This window comes from Pholcus phalangioides, unplaced genomic scaffold (genome assembly GCF_987345545.1).
Source record: "Pholcus phalangioides strain wild (caught in Gottingen) unplaced genomic scaffold, Ppha-v1.0 ptg000012l_1, whole genome shotgun sequence".
NCBI lineage: Eukaryota > Metazoa > Arthropoda > Arachnida > Araneae > Pholcidae > Pholcus > Pholcus phalangioides.
In genome coordinates, this window is record NW_028301605.1 from 22568312 (window position 1) to 22586357 (window position 18046).

The 18046-nt window shown below is 43.7% G+C and overlaps 1 protein-coding gene across 1 annotated transcript; it reads right to left on the reverse strand.

Annotated features, from left to right (window-relative positions):
- Nucleotides 1–223: 223 nt before the first annotated feature.
- Nucleotides 224–11007, reverse strand: LOC149079870 (uncharacterized). Its single transcript, XM_089240376.1, has 2 exons — nt 10513–11007; nt 224–4003 (listed from the first exon to the last, which is right to left on the reverse strand). The coding sequence occupies exons 1-2, from the start codon at nt 10744–10746 to the stop codon at nt 278–280; spliced, it is 3960 nt and encodes a 1319-aa protein (XP_089096502.1). The 5' UTR covers nt 10747–11007; the 3' UTR covers nt 224–277.
- Nucleotides 11008–18046: the final 7039 nt, after the last annotated feature.

Below are 18046 nucleotides of genomic sequence, written 5' to 3' on the forward strand. Positions count from 1 at the left end.
GATCGTACAAAAATTATCGTTTGTAATTTTTTTTTAACACACTTTTACTCAAAGATGACTTTTCTAGAAAGTTTTCAACATATCCCCCCCCCCCATTTTTTTTTTTTCCAAGTTAGCTGTAAAGAAAAATAAACACAACGATAATAAATTACAGTCATTCTATATGAATCAAGTTTTCATTTATTTACATGATTAAAGATATATACATTGAATAGTTGAGTAATAAAAAAAATTTACAAGAAAGATAATATTTACAAGAAAAAATATTTACAAAACACTACGTCGTGGGGATCGCGTAGTGTCCATATGCATATGTATTTATACCATCACCGAGAATATATCGTTTGTCATCACGGGGGCATAGCGTCGTCTTCCTCATGACCACCGTCTGCAGCTGGTGATGTTTTGATGCAATTTTAATCATGTTATTTTTTATGGTGGCCTTGCTACTTAGACAAGCCAAGTAGTCCTCGTGCTTTAGATGTTTTTTAACCACTGCGCGAACTACCCCCTTTGCGGTCTTTTTCTCCGCGACTGCTGTGGTCATCGAGTACATTTTAGCGCGGAGACCAACGAATTCCACAACGGGTTCGCCGCCGTTCTCATCCTTCATCAAACCCACCACTTTCTTGTTCTTCAGGCTGAACAGAGGATGGTCACTGGGGTAATTCGAAGTGTCGAATAGATGAAGCTCCTCCCGCATATCCCTATATACATCACCGGTTTTAATCTCGTATAAGAACGAGTCCGTATCTGTGAATAAAACTTCAACATTGGATCCATACTTTCTTTTCATAAAATTATAATGAAAATCTGCCATGATGTATTTGGATAGGTCTAGAATAGTCACACCGGTATAGATTGGTCTATCCAAATGAATTTTGATTTTGTTCATCCTTACCACAGCTAGATCACCGGTGATTATACGAAAATCTTCGAACGCTGGGGATGATGTGAGCTTCCTCAAGCTCTTCTGGTTGTTGGCCAAACGGATGTCAACGTGCTTTCGCAGGTTTTCTAGGGACTTCCCATACACAGCGTTGTTGAGAAGTTTGTAAAAGTCCTTCTCAAACTCACACCGAGCTTGCTTTCGCTTCTCGGTGTTGAACGCTATGTATGGTCGAATCCACGGCTCCTGAGTAAACTCGATAGCACGTTGAACACCCGTCAGCTTCATCCCCAGCGAGGTGTATAATTTTAAACAACGGTAGTGGATGACGTATGAAGTTTTATTCATCAGATTCGGAGCGAGCTTTTTAGATGGTTTGCCACCGAGTCTCTGCACATACGGTGACAACATTTCTGGGGTTATCTCTATGTTCTCAGCTGCTAGGGGGTAACAATTGTGACTATCGTGCAGATTCACCGGGTATTCCATGCTGACCTCGAGTATGTAACCCTTGGCGGCGTTGTCGTCCACAGCTAAAAAGTCGATCTCGCTGATCTCACTCGGTGACAACCATCTAAAATCGCTCACCGGGAGAGACTCCATCATACATTTACCATATAAATTATTTACATCGAAATACATAATATAAGAAGTTGGTTCACTGGGATTATAACCGGATACGAGAGGATTATTTGCCCGCGCATATCGTTTGGAGATAACTGACACACCACCCCTCACAGCTTTCTCCAAAAAGAGGTGCATGTCCGGGTCAGTGATCAGCTCAAGCTTGGCACCGGTCATCCTCAGGCATGCATTGAAAGCCAATCCAGGGGATGTATACGTGTGCACAGGGTCTATCTTGAAGTTGCCTTCACACAGCCTCCTGAAACGCTCGAACACATCCCCGAGGAGAAGCACATCTGTCTTTACATACAGATCGTGGTAATCACCGAGATTAGCAAGCTCGAACTCTCTCCAAACGTCATGTGCGTACTCATAATCCTCATCGGAAATATGTTGATCCCCAAGAGAGGTGTAAAAGGCCTCTTTTGGGGGCAGCACTGGGTCATTAAATTTACTGAACGAGTTCAAATACTCATATGGATATATACCTTTTCTTCGAAGGTAATGACTTTTACCCCCGAAGCATTTGGACAAGTTTAGAAAATCACCGGGCTCCATAGTCTTCACAAGGGATTCTAATGACGCATTGAGGAACTGGTTTGAGTCCAAGAATCGCAAGCGACCGAGAGAAAAGGAGATAAACTTCTCCATGTTCCTCCCGATCACTTCGATCCTTCGGTTTGGATATTCGCTCAAACCTTTCACCAGAAAGTGAGCATCATAGTTTTGCAGATTGTGAAAAATCACCGGTATGAATCTCCTAAGCCGCAGTTGGAGATTGCACTTCTGGTGGAGTGCGGCCCTGTACGCCCCAGTAATGTGACAGTGGTCACGAACCCTATCATCGCCCAGGGGTTGCTCACAAACCATGCAAGTGTAGGCTTCGCTGAAACTTTTTTGATCATGAGCAGTCATCCGCATAGGCACCGGGTTATCTAACTGGCTCATGACAAACCGCTCTTCATTGATGATGCACCGGAAAAATTCACTGATGCAATCCTCACCCCTATAAACTTTGGGCTCTTTCACATACAACCCATCGGGTCCCACAAGTGTATATGCAAAACCGCAGGGGCGGTGATGATGTTTCTGCGTGGTGTTGGAAAACGAGGGGTTCGGATCGCATCCTTCTACAAGTTCCAGGATTGCCTCGAAATCTGCATATATGATGTAGGGGACATGAAGTTGGAAATGGTGATTTTTGTAAAACATGATGTTATCCCCCTCACTAGGATAAGTGACGCGCTGCGGACCATGCTCGCGACAATGCGATATGTGTGCATTGTGTTTTTCACGGGTGGAGAATTTTTGAAGGCAGTAATTACAGAAATAAGAAGCACCTTTATGCTTCGTGGTGTATGATAGCAAACGAGACATATTTTTGATTAAACAATAATGGGCCGTTGTCTCGTTGCTGATGAGTAGCAGATTAATGATGGTCTGCGATGACGCCTCGCTTATCCTAAGAGGGAAAACTTCCATCCCCTCGCACCCAAAAACATTTATACGCAGAGAGTTCGACACTTCGAATTTACCAATCTGGTTTAGGGTCACCGGGTATTTGAGAGCTGTGGTATCAAGCTCGTTCTCAAACTGCGTGTATTGGTTCACCCTTTCGGGATGTACTTGCACTGGGTGTAGGGCAGCCAACACCGACCAGAGGAAGCATTTCTCGTCGTGGTTCTTGATGTTGATGATGGCTCCCCTGTTGGCTACCCCATTTGGCAATGTGATGTAACTAGCTGCACCCAGTGGTTGATACCTACTTGTGTTCAGCTCAAGCAAGAGCACCCGCTCGAGCACCCACCCACTCCCACAGCCCTCGAAATCCTCTGTCGCCTGCTTTACCTTATCGAAGGCTTCCTGCAGCTGTTCATCGATTTGCTCGATATCTAAAGTGGTGAGCATCTTGCTGCGGAGATACCCGCTGCAGAACTCGTCTTCCCCGTCACTACCCCTCCTCGAAAACACAGCAGTCGCAACTAAATTCCACTTTAATGATCTATGAGTGATCATATCTTCCCCCAAGCGCTGTGTCAATTCCCCTCTCACGCTGTCGAGGAAGGTAGTCATGTCCATCTCTGTGTCTGGTGTGGGGGTCAGTTCGTGAGTGGATAACATGCCTAAAGCACGCCTGACTTGCCTTCCTGCCCCTTGCTGCGGTGGTGCTCGGTGATGGTTCGATGCCCCAGGCTGGGCCGCTTCCCCGCCTTGCTGGGATGCTCCTCCAAGATGAGGTGATGCTCCCTGCTGCGGTGCCCCTCCTAGCTGCGGTGGTGCTCGGTGATGGCTCGGTGCCCCTCCAAGCTGGGGTGCTCTTTGGGGGGCGTGGCCCATGTTGCGTTGGTGGCGCATGAGGTGACTATTGCGGTGAAAAGCTGCATCGCACTCCATGCACTTGTGCTGGCGTTCACCATGCGTCAACCTATGACGGTTTAGATTCCGACGTAGGGAAAACTCCTTGCCGCACGTCTCGCATAGGTGTCGCTCCTGAAAAACAAATAAAAAGGGAATGTAGGACACGTAAGTCTAACACAAGCAATGGATGAGAGATACAGAAACCCACGTCTTCCCGCTAGTTTCGGTGGCGTATCCGCCCTCAAGCGCGTGCTCAAGTCATCAAAGAAAAAAGAAATCAGAGATTGGTTGTCTGGCGAGAGAGCGTACACGTTACACAGGTCCATTAAAAAAGTGTTTCCCCGCAACAAAACAATAGTGGCCGGTCTGAGCAGTCAATTTCAAATCGACTTGGTGGACATGCGTAATCTAGCCATTCACAACGACGGTTACAACTATCTTTTAACATGCATCGACGTCTTCTCCAAATATGGTTTCGTCATACCCCTCAAAAGAAAGACCGGTGACAACGTTGTCAAAGCTTTAGAAAGCATCTTTCAACAACGTCAACCAGTGGCGCTACAGAGCGATAAGGGGCGAGAGTTTATAGCCGCGCCAGTACAGCGTTATCTAAAGCGTCAGGGCATCAAGTTTTTCACTACGGAGAACGAACAGATCAAAGCCAGCGTGGTGGAGAGGTGGAACAGGTCGCTCAGAAACTGGATGTACAAGTACTTCACTGCCAAGAATACTTATCGCTACATCGACATGATCGAAGATCTCGTGTGGAGTTACAATCACAGGTATCACAGATCTATAAAAATGAGACCGGTCGACGTGAACCCCGGAAACGAGTCTGAGGTGTGGAACAATCTCTATGGGAATACATCCAAGAAACAAGAATGTAAGTTTAAAGTGGGTGATCACGTGCGCATTAGCAGATCGAAGCACACTTTCGAGAGGGGTTACGAGTCCAATTTCACCGAGGAGATATTCGTGGTGAGCGAGTGCGTTAGAAGGGAAATTCCCGTTTACCGACTCAAAGATCTGATGGGGGAAGAAATCAAGGGCACCTTCTACGCCGAAGAGATGGTCGGTGTTAAGATGGGAGAGAAATTCCCGATAGAAAAAGTTTTGAAGAAGAGGAGAAGAAAAGGAATAGTCCAGTACCTCGTGAAATTTCGCGGGTATCCGAAAAAATTCAACTCGTGGGTAGTGCTATAAAAACCCGGAAACAGCGCACGCATCTGTCATTTTCGAGATGGCTTCTTTCTATCTCACTTTACCCAGCGATGCCTCCATGGACTTTTTTCCAGACAACACGCTCTCGAATTTCGTGGTTAAACTTCCAAACACCCTGGAGTTCGAATCCGAGATGGAAGTCGCACTGTCAGAGATAATTTATCCCCATTCGTTCCACAACATCACTAAAGAGACAAACACTTTCGAATTCGATGTCGGTAACAAGGTAATGAAGACCGGTCGCATAGCCCCGGGTTTCTACGAGACGACCCCTGAACTGATCAAAGCCATATCCACTCAAAATTTTCAAGACAAGATCGGTGTGACGTACAACAAAGTCACGAAAAAAGTGAAGGTGAACCTCAAGAAAGACGCCAAGCTCAGACTCAGACACGGCATAGCTGAAAACTTGGGTTTCGAGCCCGGCCTGATAGAGGGCCCGACCATCGTCGACGGCCCTTTCACAGCGGATCCTAAATTGGACTTTCATCTCTTGTACGTGTACTGCAACCTGGTTGAACCTCAGGTCGTGGGTAACACCTACGCACCGCTACTGAGAATCGTGAAAACTAGCGGTCAAGATGGGGATATAGTCAGCGTGTCTTTCGAACGCGCCCATTACATGCCGCTAGCCAGAAAGAGTTTCGACATCGTTCACATGTATTTAAGGACGCACATGGGCAAGTTTTTCACATTTCAACGTGGAAAGGTGATAGTGAAACTACACTTTAGACTGCGACATGCATTATAAGCCGTACCGGAGCTGTGCCCACAGCATCAACGATTACTATCTGACACAGGCTGGAAACGGACTCGGATATTATCAGGGTAGCGCTCTGCAAAGAGGTTATGGCCTCGGGTCCATATTCAGCTCTCTCTTCAGATCGGCCGTACCGCTGTTGAAGCGAGGTGCCAAGGCCGTGGGATCTCAACTGTTACGCTCGGGCGTAGATTTCGCCAACGACATCGTTCAAGGAAAAGACGCAAAGATAGCTGCTCGCGACCGTGCCAAGGAAGCCGGAAGGTCTCTCACGGATAGGGCGGCCAGTAAAGTCAAATCCATGCTCGGAGGAAAGAATAAAAGGAAGAGACTCGTCAAGAAAACTGTCAGTAAGAAGAGAGCTAGAAAGCTGTCGACATCCGATATATTCAGCGATGGCTTTAATCCACGAAAATTCTCATGAATGTTTGAAAAGCGAAGCCGATCTGTTCACGGTGCCACCCACGGAAACCTCTATAGAATCAGCCGAGTGGGTGCAGTACCATCCCATATCTCAAGTGCGTGATTCGGGGGCCCCCCTCGAATTTCACGTGGCCGGTAGTGCCGAAGAATACATAGACCTTTCTGCCACTCAGCTGTATGTCAGAGTAAAGGTGACAAAACCAGAATCCGACGAAGCCGTATCGACGGCGAATAATTTCCTACACTCCCTCTTCTCCCAGATTGACGTCTCGCTGAACGGGAGAACGCTCACGAACTCATCACACACTTATCCGTATCGAGCATACCTGGAAACACTGCTTAACTACGGATCGGATGCAAAGAGAGGACCCCTGACAGCCGAGGGGTACTACAAGGACACTGCAGGTCACATGTCTGACCTCACCAAGAACGAAGGGGCCAAGAAGAGAGCAAAACTCGCGGAAAATTCTTTTGAAATGATGGGCGTGCCTCACGTCGACATATTCTATCAACCGAAGCTGATGCTCTCTCTCGTGGACTTGAAGATGAGATTGGTTCGATCGAAACCCGAGTTCTTTCTGATCACTGCTGCTCAGGGTTGCGACGTGGTTATCGAGCAAGCGAGTATTTTTGTGCGCAAAGTAAGAATGAATCCTGCTGTGGCTGTAGCGCATGCCATGGCGCTCGAGAAAACAACAGCCAAATATTGCATTAACCGCGTGATATGCAAGGTCTATTCGATATCCATGGGAAGCATGAGTTTCGTGCAAGATAACGTATTTCTGGGTGTCATGCCTAAGCGATTGGTTATGGGCATGGTGGACACGGAAGCATTCAACGGAACGTTCGGTTTAAACCCCTTCGACTTCAAGCACAACAACGTCAACTTTGTTTCTGTTTCTATCGATGGAAGACCCGTCCCCCACACGTCGCTACAACCAGACTTTAGGAACAGACACGTCATCAGAGCCTACAACACACTCTTCGTGGGCACCGGAAGGCCCGGAGAAGATAAAGGATGTGACGTGAGCAGAGAAGAATACGAAGCCGGTGGTTACAGCCTCTTCGCTTTCAACCTGATACCCGACATGAGCGACTGCGGACACGTGCACCTACAAAAGCAGGGTAATCTGCGAGTGGAACTCAAGTTCTCCTCAGCCTTGACCAAGACGGTGTCGGTTATAATATTTGCCGAATTCGAATCGCTGGTGGAAATAACAAAGTCCAGAAGCGTCTTGTGTGACTTTGCGGGATGAACACTAAACAGATAGAGCACGCCCTCTCGACACACCCCCACACTCGAAAGGCTTTCCTAGGTGTTTTTGCGAGTGATAATTTACCCGAAAATGTGATCGCGTATCCCGCTGCACTGGTTGTGAACACGGACAGAGAGAACGAACCCGGAACGCACTGGTTGGCTATTTACATCGAAAACGAAGCGAGAGCTGATTTCTTCGACTCTTACGGGAACCCGCCCACCTATTTCAAGAAGGGACGCATAAACAGATTTCTACGACGCTACTCGCGCGTCGACTATAATGACGTCATGTTACAATCAGATAAGACAACCGTGTGCGGTCACTATGTGATTTTTTTTATCTATTCTCGATGTATCGGCGAAAGTATGAATAATATTGTATCGCGTTTTAATATGCAAAACGATATGCGCGTAGCAAGCTTTGTAAAGAAAAATTTTTCTGTTAAATAAAAAATGCATTGTAATTTTTTGTCATTTACTATGGAACCTTTCAAGCTGACACATCCGAGCACCGTGCTCATTGCCGGACCTACCTGTTCGGGAAAAACATATTTTCTCAGAGAACTATTAAAACACAGAAACGAAATGTTTCGAGAACCTCACCCGAAGCGCGTTATATGGTTTTACGGCGAATATCAGGCCCTGTTCGAAGACATGGAAGACTACGTGGAATTTCGAGAGGGGAGCAATTTCGAAAGCGTGGAAGAAGACAGCTTGGTGATTTTAGATGATCTCATGAACGAGCTATCCGGCGAGAAAAAATTAGCAAACCTTTTCACAAAATACAGCCACCACAGAAAATTGACTGTGATTTTCATTGTGCAGAACGTGTTTCATCAGGGGCGGGAAATGAGAAACGTTTCTCTGAACGCACAGTATATGTTTCTATTCAAAAATAGAAGAGATGTCAGTCAAGTGACCCACCTGGGACGTCAGCTGTTTCCCAGCAAAATCAAATTTTTCAACGAGGTGTTCGAGGATAGCACGAAAAAACCGTATTCGTATTTAATGGTAGATTTACGACCCGAGACGGAGGAAGAAATGCGCCTGCGCACTAACGTGTTACCTGGGCAGACGCAATATATCTATAAACCCAGGAAATGAAACTTTCCATTTTTGAAAATGACGGCAGTGATAGAGGTCGAGGGTTTCCAGCTGTCGGATAGAACATTCATAATCAAGGAGTTGGCGTGGTGCTTCATGCATTCGAGAGAGAATTTTCACTCTGTATACAAACCGCCCAAAAAATTTTCGGAATTATCTCCTAGAGATAGACACCAATGTCTCTACGTCACCAACAACATACACGAAATATCGTGGTCGGCGGGTGATGTACCCTTTGAAATGCTGGAGCAACATTTGCATCGATTATCAAAAGTCGTATTGTATGCGAAAGGCCACGACAAGTGCCGGATGCTACTGCAACAGTACGGGTTAAAGGTTTATAATCTCGATGCCATTCTCTGCCCCAATATTGTGGACTTGCCAGAAGTGAGCGCGAACTGTTGTCGCCACGAAAGCATGATAAAGCACTGCGCACTGAAGAAGGCTATAGCATATAGCATATGGTTGGAATAAAAATACCGTTATTTAAAAGTATGGCATTGGAGAAGCAACAAGTGCTTCGTCTACTCTCTGCCTGTCCGAGGAATAAACGTAAGGATTTGTTGAAGAAATTACCGAAATCAGCATTAAAGACAGTCTGCGAGTGCTCACTCAATATTTTGAAGGGTGTCATACCGTTATCCTCAAAACAGAAAAATAAACTGAAAAGACACAGAAATACACTTCGCAAACTCGCCTGCAAAAAGACGCCGCTATACGAGAAAAAGCGCGTGCTGATTCAGAAAGGAGGTTTTTTGTTCCAGTTAATCCCAGCCGCCATACAAACCCTCGCCACTTTGTTCACGAGATAATGGAGCACGCACAGAAATTCGCTCTGGTTCCAGAACAATTGTTATCGCGTCATGTGACCACAAAAGAGCAGCTTTCTGAGTTGGACAACGAGATGTTGAAAATACTGCGAAGCAAGGAGCCCGAAGCTATAAAAATTAAACTCTATCAGAATATGCTGAACAAGAGAATCAACGTCGCCGAGAATAATCCACCGCGGTTACCAGAACCGAAAATTCAAGAAGTAAAAAAAGAGAAGAAAAATAAAGTTGACGAATCACCAATAGCTCTGATTTCTGTCCCGAAATCGCAAAGAGGGCACTCAGAAAAAATTATCACGCATATAAATAAGCATCCGAACATATTAAAAATTAATTCTAACGGCTCGATCGTTTATAAGAGCAGACTCATCAAAGGAAGCGACATTCGCGATTTGATATCAAGTGTGGTCGGTCGAAGAAAATCACCCGTGGTGGGTCAAGAGATTTTCTTGAAAGCACTAGAAGAAACCGGAGCTCCGAGAGATTATATAAAAAACCCATTTTTGAAACATATTTGGTTAGAGCTTTGAAATGCCAACAACAGTGGAAGCCGTGATCTACGATCAAAACAATAGAAAGCAGGGAATCGCATGGAAAACGGATGTACCGTCATTCGATTTACCGAGCTGCTGGTCCTACGAATTGGAGAGTCATGGAGAACTGATAAGACACAAGAGAATGTTCGCCATATTCACGATACTGATTGTTATATTATTTACTCTTATAGCAACAACATATAAAAATCAAATGGACTTTGAAAGATGTAATTCCTCTCTTCCGCTGGGAGGAAATATTTTTCTCACGTATTGCAATAAAACCTACGATATACGCTATTTTAGCGGAAATGCACCCACTACGAAAGCCGTTAATCTCACCAGTTCGCAAATGTATAAATTGATTCACGAGTCTGCGGATGTACTCATATACAACTGAATAAAATATATTTTTTTCTATGTATTTGAATTCTTGTGTCGAAATAAATTTACCTCGCGACATGAAATGAAATTTAAAAGCAATAAAAAAAAAATTAAAAGAAAACACTGACCTTTTTCTTCTTCTTCTCTGTTGGAGCATAACCACTCGGTCCAGCTTCGTCCATTATACGCTTATTCATGCTCATACATTGTTTGACGAAATTCTCCTCGTCTTCTACCAAAAATTTAAATTCACTTCCACTAATTAAATTATCGTTGAGACATTCATCAATGAAATTTTGTTCATCAGCAAACAACCTAACTAGATCTTCTTCATTAATCCCGAAATTCACGAAAGAACTCATACTTCCAATGCGAACGAAGAAAGAAAGCTGAAATGAAGTTGACTCTATTGAGATCAAAAACGAAATGAGAGATCGTGTGAAGACGACACTTTTTATCGCGAAAGGTGATGACCAGAGCGTTATCGATGATTCATGTACAGCCGACGGTCATCGCGGTGACTCACATGCATCTGGGTACTCGTGACAATCTCACTCTACTGATTATTTTTGACTCAACTTGTGCTCGCCAATACTGATTATTTTTGACTTACCAAATGTAGTACTGATTATTTTTTATACAGTCGAATGTTATACTGCGATTACTTTTTGGTGCTATCAAACCATCAAAGGGTACTGTTTATTTTTTGCGCTTGCCAATGCAATAGTACTGATTATATTTGACTCCAACATAGTATATCCACATACTCGCATATAAAAGCTGTAGGGTAGACAGATTTACTTCACTCACTCGCTTTGGATACGCTCTCTCTCCGCAAATCTCACTCGGTAAGAATTTTTTTTTTTTATAACTATGGCTTCTTGTGTACTTGATCTGGAAGGGGTAATGCTTAGAAATGGACTATATGTAGTTAAGGAAATGGCTTGCTTCAATTTAGGCACAGGGAGAGTGTATCATTCACTCTATCTGCCACCTTTTTCTAGCGATGAGCTTGCAGATGAAGATTTTAAGCAAATGGTTTGGGTTAGTAAAAATATCCATAATATTGGATGGGAAGAAGGTCTTTTCGACTATAAATTGATGAAAATTCATCTCGTAAGCGTAAATAATAAGTTTAGTCAAATTTATGTTAATTGCATGCAGAAAAAAAAATTTCTAGAGCAGCGATTTAATTTGAAAACGGTAGAAGTCTTGAACTTTCCTAAATCGCTAGCGACAAACAGCGTTTCTTGCAGCTTTCACCCTCTGCAAAAGGGTCATTGTGCTAGAGGGAAGGTCATGGCGTACGCTGAATGGTTAGATAGTTAAAATTAATTTCTAATTTTTTTTTTAATAATAGTTACAATTTTTTTTTAAATTATTTGTTTATGCGTAACAGAAAAAAAATATATATTTCATTGGTTTGGGGAATAATTTTCATCTATTTTTTCTTATCGTGAGATTTGCGGATTGAATGTGTTGTCACTCTTCTCGTTTAGAAAAAAAAAAATGACAAGTCTTTGCTTTGAATACGCACAAAACGTTCTGGAACAACCCAATGCTGTGCTACGACAACTTGAAAGGGAAATCGTATACCGTCCGGCCGAGGAATGCATCTTCAAGTTCGGTGATAGGACTTATCCAATGCCCCGCCAACACGCAGCCTACGGCGACCCCGATTTATTCTACAAATTTTCTGGAATGAAGCTCCAAGCCCAACCGTGGACGCCTCTCCTATTGGATTTGAAAGCTGTGGTCGAGAGCATCACAGGTTACGACTACAACTTCGTCGTCATCAACCGATACTCTGATGGACAGAAGAGCATCTCCCCTCACTCTGATGATGAGGCGCAGCTCGTGAAAGATCATCCCATCGCTTGCCTCTCCCTGGGCGCTGAAAGAAACATCATCTTCTCTCGTCGGGAGCACAAGTCCGTGGACCGAATCCTCGAGCACAACAGCCTCTTGACAATGCTACCTCCAACTAACCAGCTGTGGCGTCACGCGATTCCAAAGGACTCGAAAGTCAAAGACGTTCGCGTTAGTCTCACGTTCCGGAAAATAGTCCAGACAAAGAGGAAAGCCGTGGCAGAATCACCACCAGCTAAGAGATCTCGCAGCAGTGGCTTCGATAAAAGCCAACTACCAACCAACATATTCCACATCGAAGAGAACTTTTATGTTAGTGTAGTGATCTTCAACGGGGAAGTGAAAGTTCACATACGCGAATACTACGAAGAAGAGGGACTCGTGAAGCCAGGCAAGAACGGCGTGACTCTTTCTCCATACGTGTGGCAATGCTTGCTAACTGAATTCTCCCGTCGCAGTATGTCTCAACGCGTCGGCAGAACATTCTTAGTGTCCGAGAATTTGATAGCGGATTACAGCGGTGATGCTGTGATCATTCAACCTATTCATCGCAACGGTGAAAAGTTTCAGTGTTTTGGAAACATCGTCAAGATGTCGTTTCGCGTAGCAGATAAACTTTTCTGGTGTGATGAAAAACAACAGCTTCATAGTGTTATCACCAAGTTCATCCAGAAAGCACTCTGCTTGGACTATCTCAAATTGTGTGTGCGCGAAATCCAGACTAAAGGGACAAACTCTTTGGATATTACAGATGTTCTCGCTAAACTGGTGAGTGAAAAACTTTCAGTTACCATTGGGAATGTTATTGATTGTCACGGATGCTCTATGGGCTATGCCAATCAGCTGGGCCATGAATGTCTGCAGGTAGATGACATGTATTACAAATATTCAGATCACGCTATGACTTTAATTGACTTTCGCGAAGTCGCAAAAATTCTTGTGGAAAATTACAATGTCGTAGAAAAATGTTTTGATTCGATTGATTTTGATGTTTTGAAATCAAAGATAGAAGAAAATTATTTGAAATAAAGGAAAACTTGATTCGCATAAAATGGCTCTGTATTTTATTGCTCCCTTGTTTTATTATTTTTTTTTTACAGCTAAGCTCATCTTGGGGATTTAATTTGTGTGGGAAGAAAACTTTTTACATTAAAAAAATTAAGAACGGTAGAAAAAAGCGTTGGAAACTTCTAGGGACTTTTCTTAGTCAGACTTGGGAAAACTGACATAAAAAGTAAGAACGACTTGCACCTTAAAAAAAACGATAATTTTTTATTTTAAAGTAATTCAAACCCTCATCAAACTTCTTTGAAAAAAAAAACAATATTTTAGGATGCAATATAAGAAAGATCCCTGATGTGACATAAAATAAATTTAATTTGGGAAAGGTTCCTTGGTATCGTATTTGCTAAACTCGATAATTTTTTTTTATTTTAAAAAAATAATTTAAGCCCTCATCAAACCTGTTTGAAAAAAAAACCCGATAATTTAAGAACGACCCCTAATGTGACATCATGCGATATTTTAATGATGTTGTTCGTCATTAGCTTTCTTGGATGAAAAAAGTAGGACACAGTTGATCACGTGAGTGCCCCATAGCCCCGGTATACAGAGGGTGACATAAAAAATTCTAATTTAATAATGACTCCCAGGAAAGATCCCTGACGTGGCATAAAAATTTAATTTAAGAACGACCCCCAATAAAACAATTTGATTTAGGAAAAAAAAAAAACAGTAAAGCGTCACCCCTCTTATCGAAGCATCCCTTATCGCGTGGGAGCGCTATCTAGCGGAGGGCTGCGGAAGACATCCCCTCGTAAGGTGGGGATTGCCTATTGTCCTGGTGGGGAGTAAGTGGGGAGTGCCTATTGTTCTGGTGGGGAGTAAGTGGGGAGTGCCTATTGTCCTGAAAACCCCATTTTTCCCCTACTGCTACTGCATTCCACGCGTTGGTGTATTCGTCGAACGAATTTGAAAAAATGACCCGGTCAACACAGACATTCAAATACAAATACAACGCCACAACAGGCAAAATGCCCAACGAGGTGGCTGATAAAAAGATGCCCATAAAAATATGGTTGTCATATGTTTCAAAAATACAGCAACCCAATTAAAAATGCAATTAACACTGCGAAATCCATCTTAGCGTTCTTGGTGAAGCAACCACTGGAGATAACGATTGACTTCGAGATTCCAGTGAAGAATGAAATGGAAGAAGAACTGTTCGAATACTCTTTTTGATCATCAAAGACTGTGCAGGAAAGATACTTGGACAATAAAAGACAAATCCTCCGACTGGGACAAATACTTGAACATGTACTGAGGACTTATAGTGCTCTCATCAGCCGCGGGTTTTCGTATGAAAATAATTGCCGCTCTTCGCACAACGGATAAGTGGTTATCGTGATTCCCTGGCCATCACCTTCGTCATTGGCTATGTAGTACATATTATATGGTACGCGTTTGAGTGTGTGTAGTGCGAATCTCAAAATTTGTTGTTCCCCAGTAACTCATTCTCGAGTTTATGTGTTTAGCGTGGAGGATAATGTTTTTCGGTAAAGGAGAAATACTTGCGATAGTTATTATTTAAGACCTATTACACGGATTTGTTGTTGCTTGAAATTAAACTGTTATTCGGAAATTTTCGACTTATGATGCAACCACATTGTCCATTTACAGTGATGTGTAAAATTCCTGAAATAAAAATGTGTTTTCTTTTCTTCAAATTCATGGTTTTTTTAATCATTTATTTATTTTTGGAAAATACGCAAGGATTTATGACGAAGATCATTCGGGTGACCCCCAACGTAGTGATCGAGCGCAATGGCACCTTAACGAATTGGCCCATCCGAGCACGGCCCGGGAGCATCAGAAAAACGAAAAGTAGCTGAATTTTTCGTGAACTCATCAGGTGGAGCCTCAGAAAAATCACTTAGCCCGGGGCCCCCCTCCCCATGATGCTCCTAAGACAGCCCTCAGTGAGTGCCACAGTGAGCGACCCAGTGGTAGAATGGTTGATCTAGTGAGTCAGCGAGCGACGGAATGAATCACCTAGTGATTAAGTGTGTGACAGAGTGAGCGACCTATTCAGGAAGTAACACAGTGAATGATCTAGTTAGTGAGAGTGAGCGACTTTATTAGTGAGTGAGTGAATATTAGTAAGTGAGCGAGTGGCAGGGTGAGCGATTTGGTTAGCAAGTGAGTGAGTGACCTCGTGAGTTGATGAACAACAACCTAATGGGTGATCCTATGAGTGAATGACAAAGTGAGTGACCTAGTGAACAAGTGATAGAGGGAGCAACCCAGTGAGTGAATGATAGAATGAGCTATTTAGTGATTGAGTTACCTGGTGAGTGAGTGATAGAATGAGCTACCTAGTGATTGATTTACCTGGTGAGTGAGTGATAGAATGTGCTACCTAGTGATTGAGTTACCTGGTGAGTGAGTGATAGAATGTGCTACCTAGTGATTGAGTTACCTGGTGAGTGAGTGATAGAATGAGCTACCTAATGATTGAGTTACCTGGTGAGTGAGTGGTAGAATGAGCTACCTAGTGATTTAGTTACCTGGTGAGTGAGTGATAGAATGTGCTACCTAGTGATTGAGTTACCTGGTGAGTGAGTGATAGAATGTGCTACCTAGTGATTGAGTTACCTGGTGAGTGAGTGATAGAATGAGCTACCTAGTGATTGAGTTACCTGGTGAGTGAGTGGTAGAATGAGCTACCTAGTGATTGAGTTACCTGGTGAGTGAGTGATAGAATGTGCTACCTAGTGATTGAGTTACCTGGTGAGTGAGTGATAGAATGTGCTACCTAGTGATTGAGTTACCTGGTGAGTGAGAGATAGAATGAGCTACCTAGTGATTGAGTTACCTGGTGAGTGAGTGATAGAATGTGCTACCTAGTGATTGAGTTACCTGGTGAGTGAGTGATAGAATGTGCTACCTAGTGATTGAGTTACCTGGTGAGTGAGTGATAGAATGAGCTACCTAGTGATTGAGTTACCTGGTGAGTGAGTGATAGAATGAGCTACCTAATGATTGAGTTACCTGGTGAGTGAGTGGTAGAATGAGCTACCTAGTGATTTAGTTACCTGGTGAGTGAGTGATAGAATGTGCTACCTAGTGATTGAGTTACCTGGTGAGTGAGTGATAGAATGTGCTACCTAGTGATTGAGTTACCTGGTGAGTGAGTGATAGAATGAGCTACCTAGTGATTGAGTTACCTGGTGAGTGAGTGGTAGAATGAGCTACCTAGTGATTGAGTTACCTGGTGAGTGAGTGATAGAATGAGCTACCTAGTGATTGAGTTACCTGGTGAGTGAGTGGTAGAATGAGCTACCTAGTGATTGAGTTACCTGGTGAGTGAGTGATAGAATGAGCTACCTAGTGATTGAGTTACCTGGTGAGTGAGTGATAGAATGTGCTACCTAGTGATTGAGTTACCTGGTGAGTGAGAGATAGAATGAGCTACCTAGTGATTGAGTTACCTGGTGAGTGAGTGGGGGAGCGAGTTCACGCTATTATTCACTGTAGAGAGGCCTTTAAAAAGAGTCTGGGCTTCACTTCTCTAATATACTGCCAGTATTATCTATAATAGTTTATTCTCTTAACCGCTCTTTTGCGGACACCGGCGGGGCAGAGGCGGCTGGCGCATTGGGCTTCGACTTCTGAACGGCCCCGAAAAACACAAACTTCACACTTTTTTCTAATTTGAGGAGGGCAATGTTTTCTCTTGCACCCGCGCCTCAACCGACTAAAATCCGCTTCAGGGTGACCGCTAATTAGGGTTATTATACAAGGGGGAAATTATTATTTGTCCGTAAAAGAGGGGTGGCCGCATCTGTCCGTTTTAAGCCATGCATTAACTTTGCTTTGACCGGATGCTGTTGGACGTGAATAATTTTGTTTAAGGCCTATGAGGCCATTCAAGTATTACGTAAGCAGATTTTCAGCCATTTTTGACCCCCTTCCCCCCCCCTCCCCCGTCAGCTAAAGTCAGCAAAACACGGACCCCCCTCGATGCTGACGTAATACTTGAATGACCCCTGTGTTAGAAATGCAGAGGCAAATTAGAAATACAAGCATGACGTCACTCTCCGCTACCATACGAAGGTTTTTAACAACTGGCTGTTGCGAAGATATATTTTGGAAAGAGAGAAAATTCAACTCAAAGTTGTGAGTTTGGCCCGAGTCTGGTCCGGCCGTCCATGTACGGTCCCTTTCAGTGTACACAAGCTCCAAGGAAAGATTGGGAGATTCGGTGCCTCTGTAGTCTAGTGCGTTCACCCGGAAAGTGAAAGGACGTGGGTTCGATTCCCCGCAGGGACTGTTGAATTTTCTCTCTTTTCAAAATATATCTTCGCAACAGCCAGTTGTTAAAATCTTCAAATTAGAAATGTTTGTTGCTTCACATTATATGTCTAGCTCAGGCACTAGACTGAATTGTGTATATAGCTGACCGATGACTGTCCCAAGAGGTCATCAATTGACTTCATGGCTCACACAAGGCGAGGGGCAGGGCTCTGGGTCCCATGCCGTTCTGATTTTTTTTACACCATAAATGCGCTGCGAAACAAACTCCACGGCTATTTATTTTGCATACATATTTAGTACTCAATTACTCGACTAGAGTCGCCCTCAGGGTGTGTGTGTGACAGATGCTGCCACACAAGGGCTGTTCAATACCAAGGTCTTCAACCTTTTTTTTCCAGTCGCGAGCACTGCCTGCATCAAAAGAAAAGCACCGTTACGGCAAGTTTGACATACAAAATGACAAATTGGCACATGACG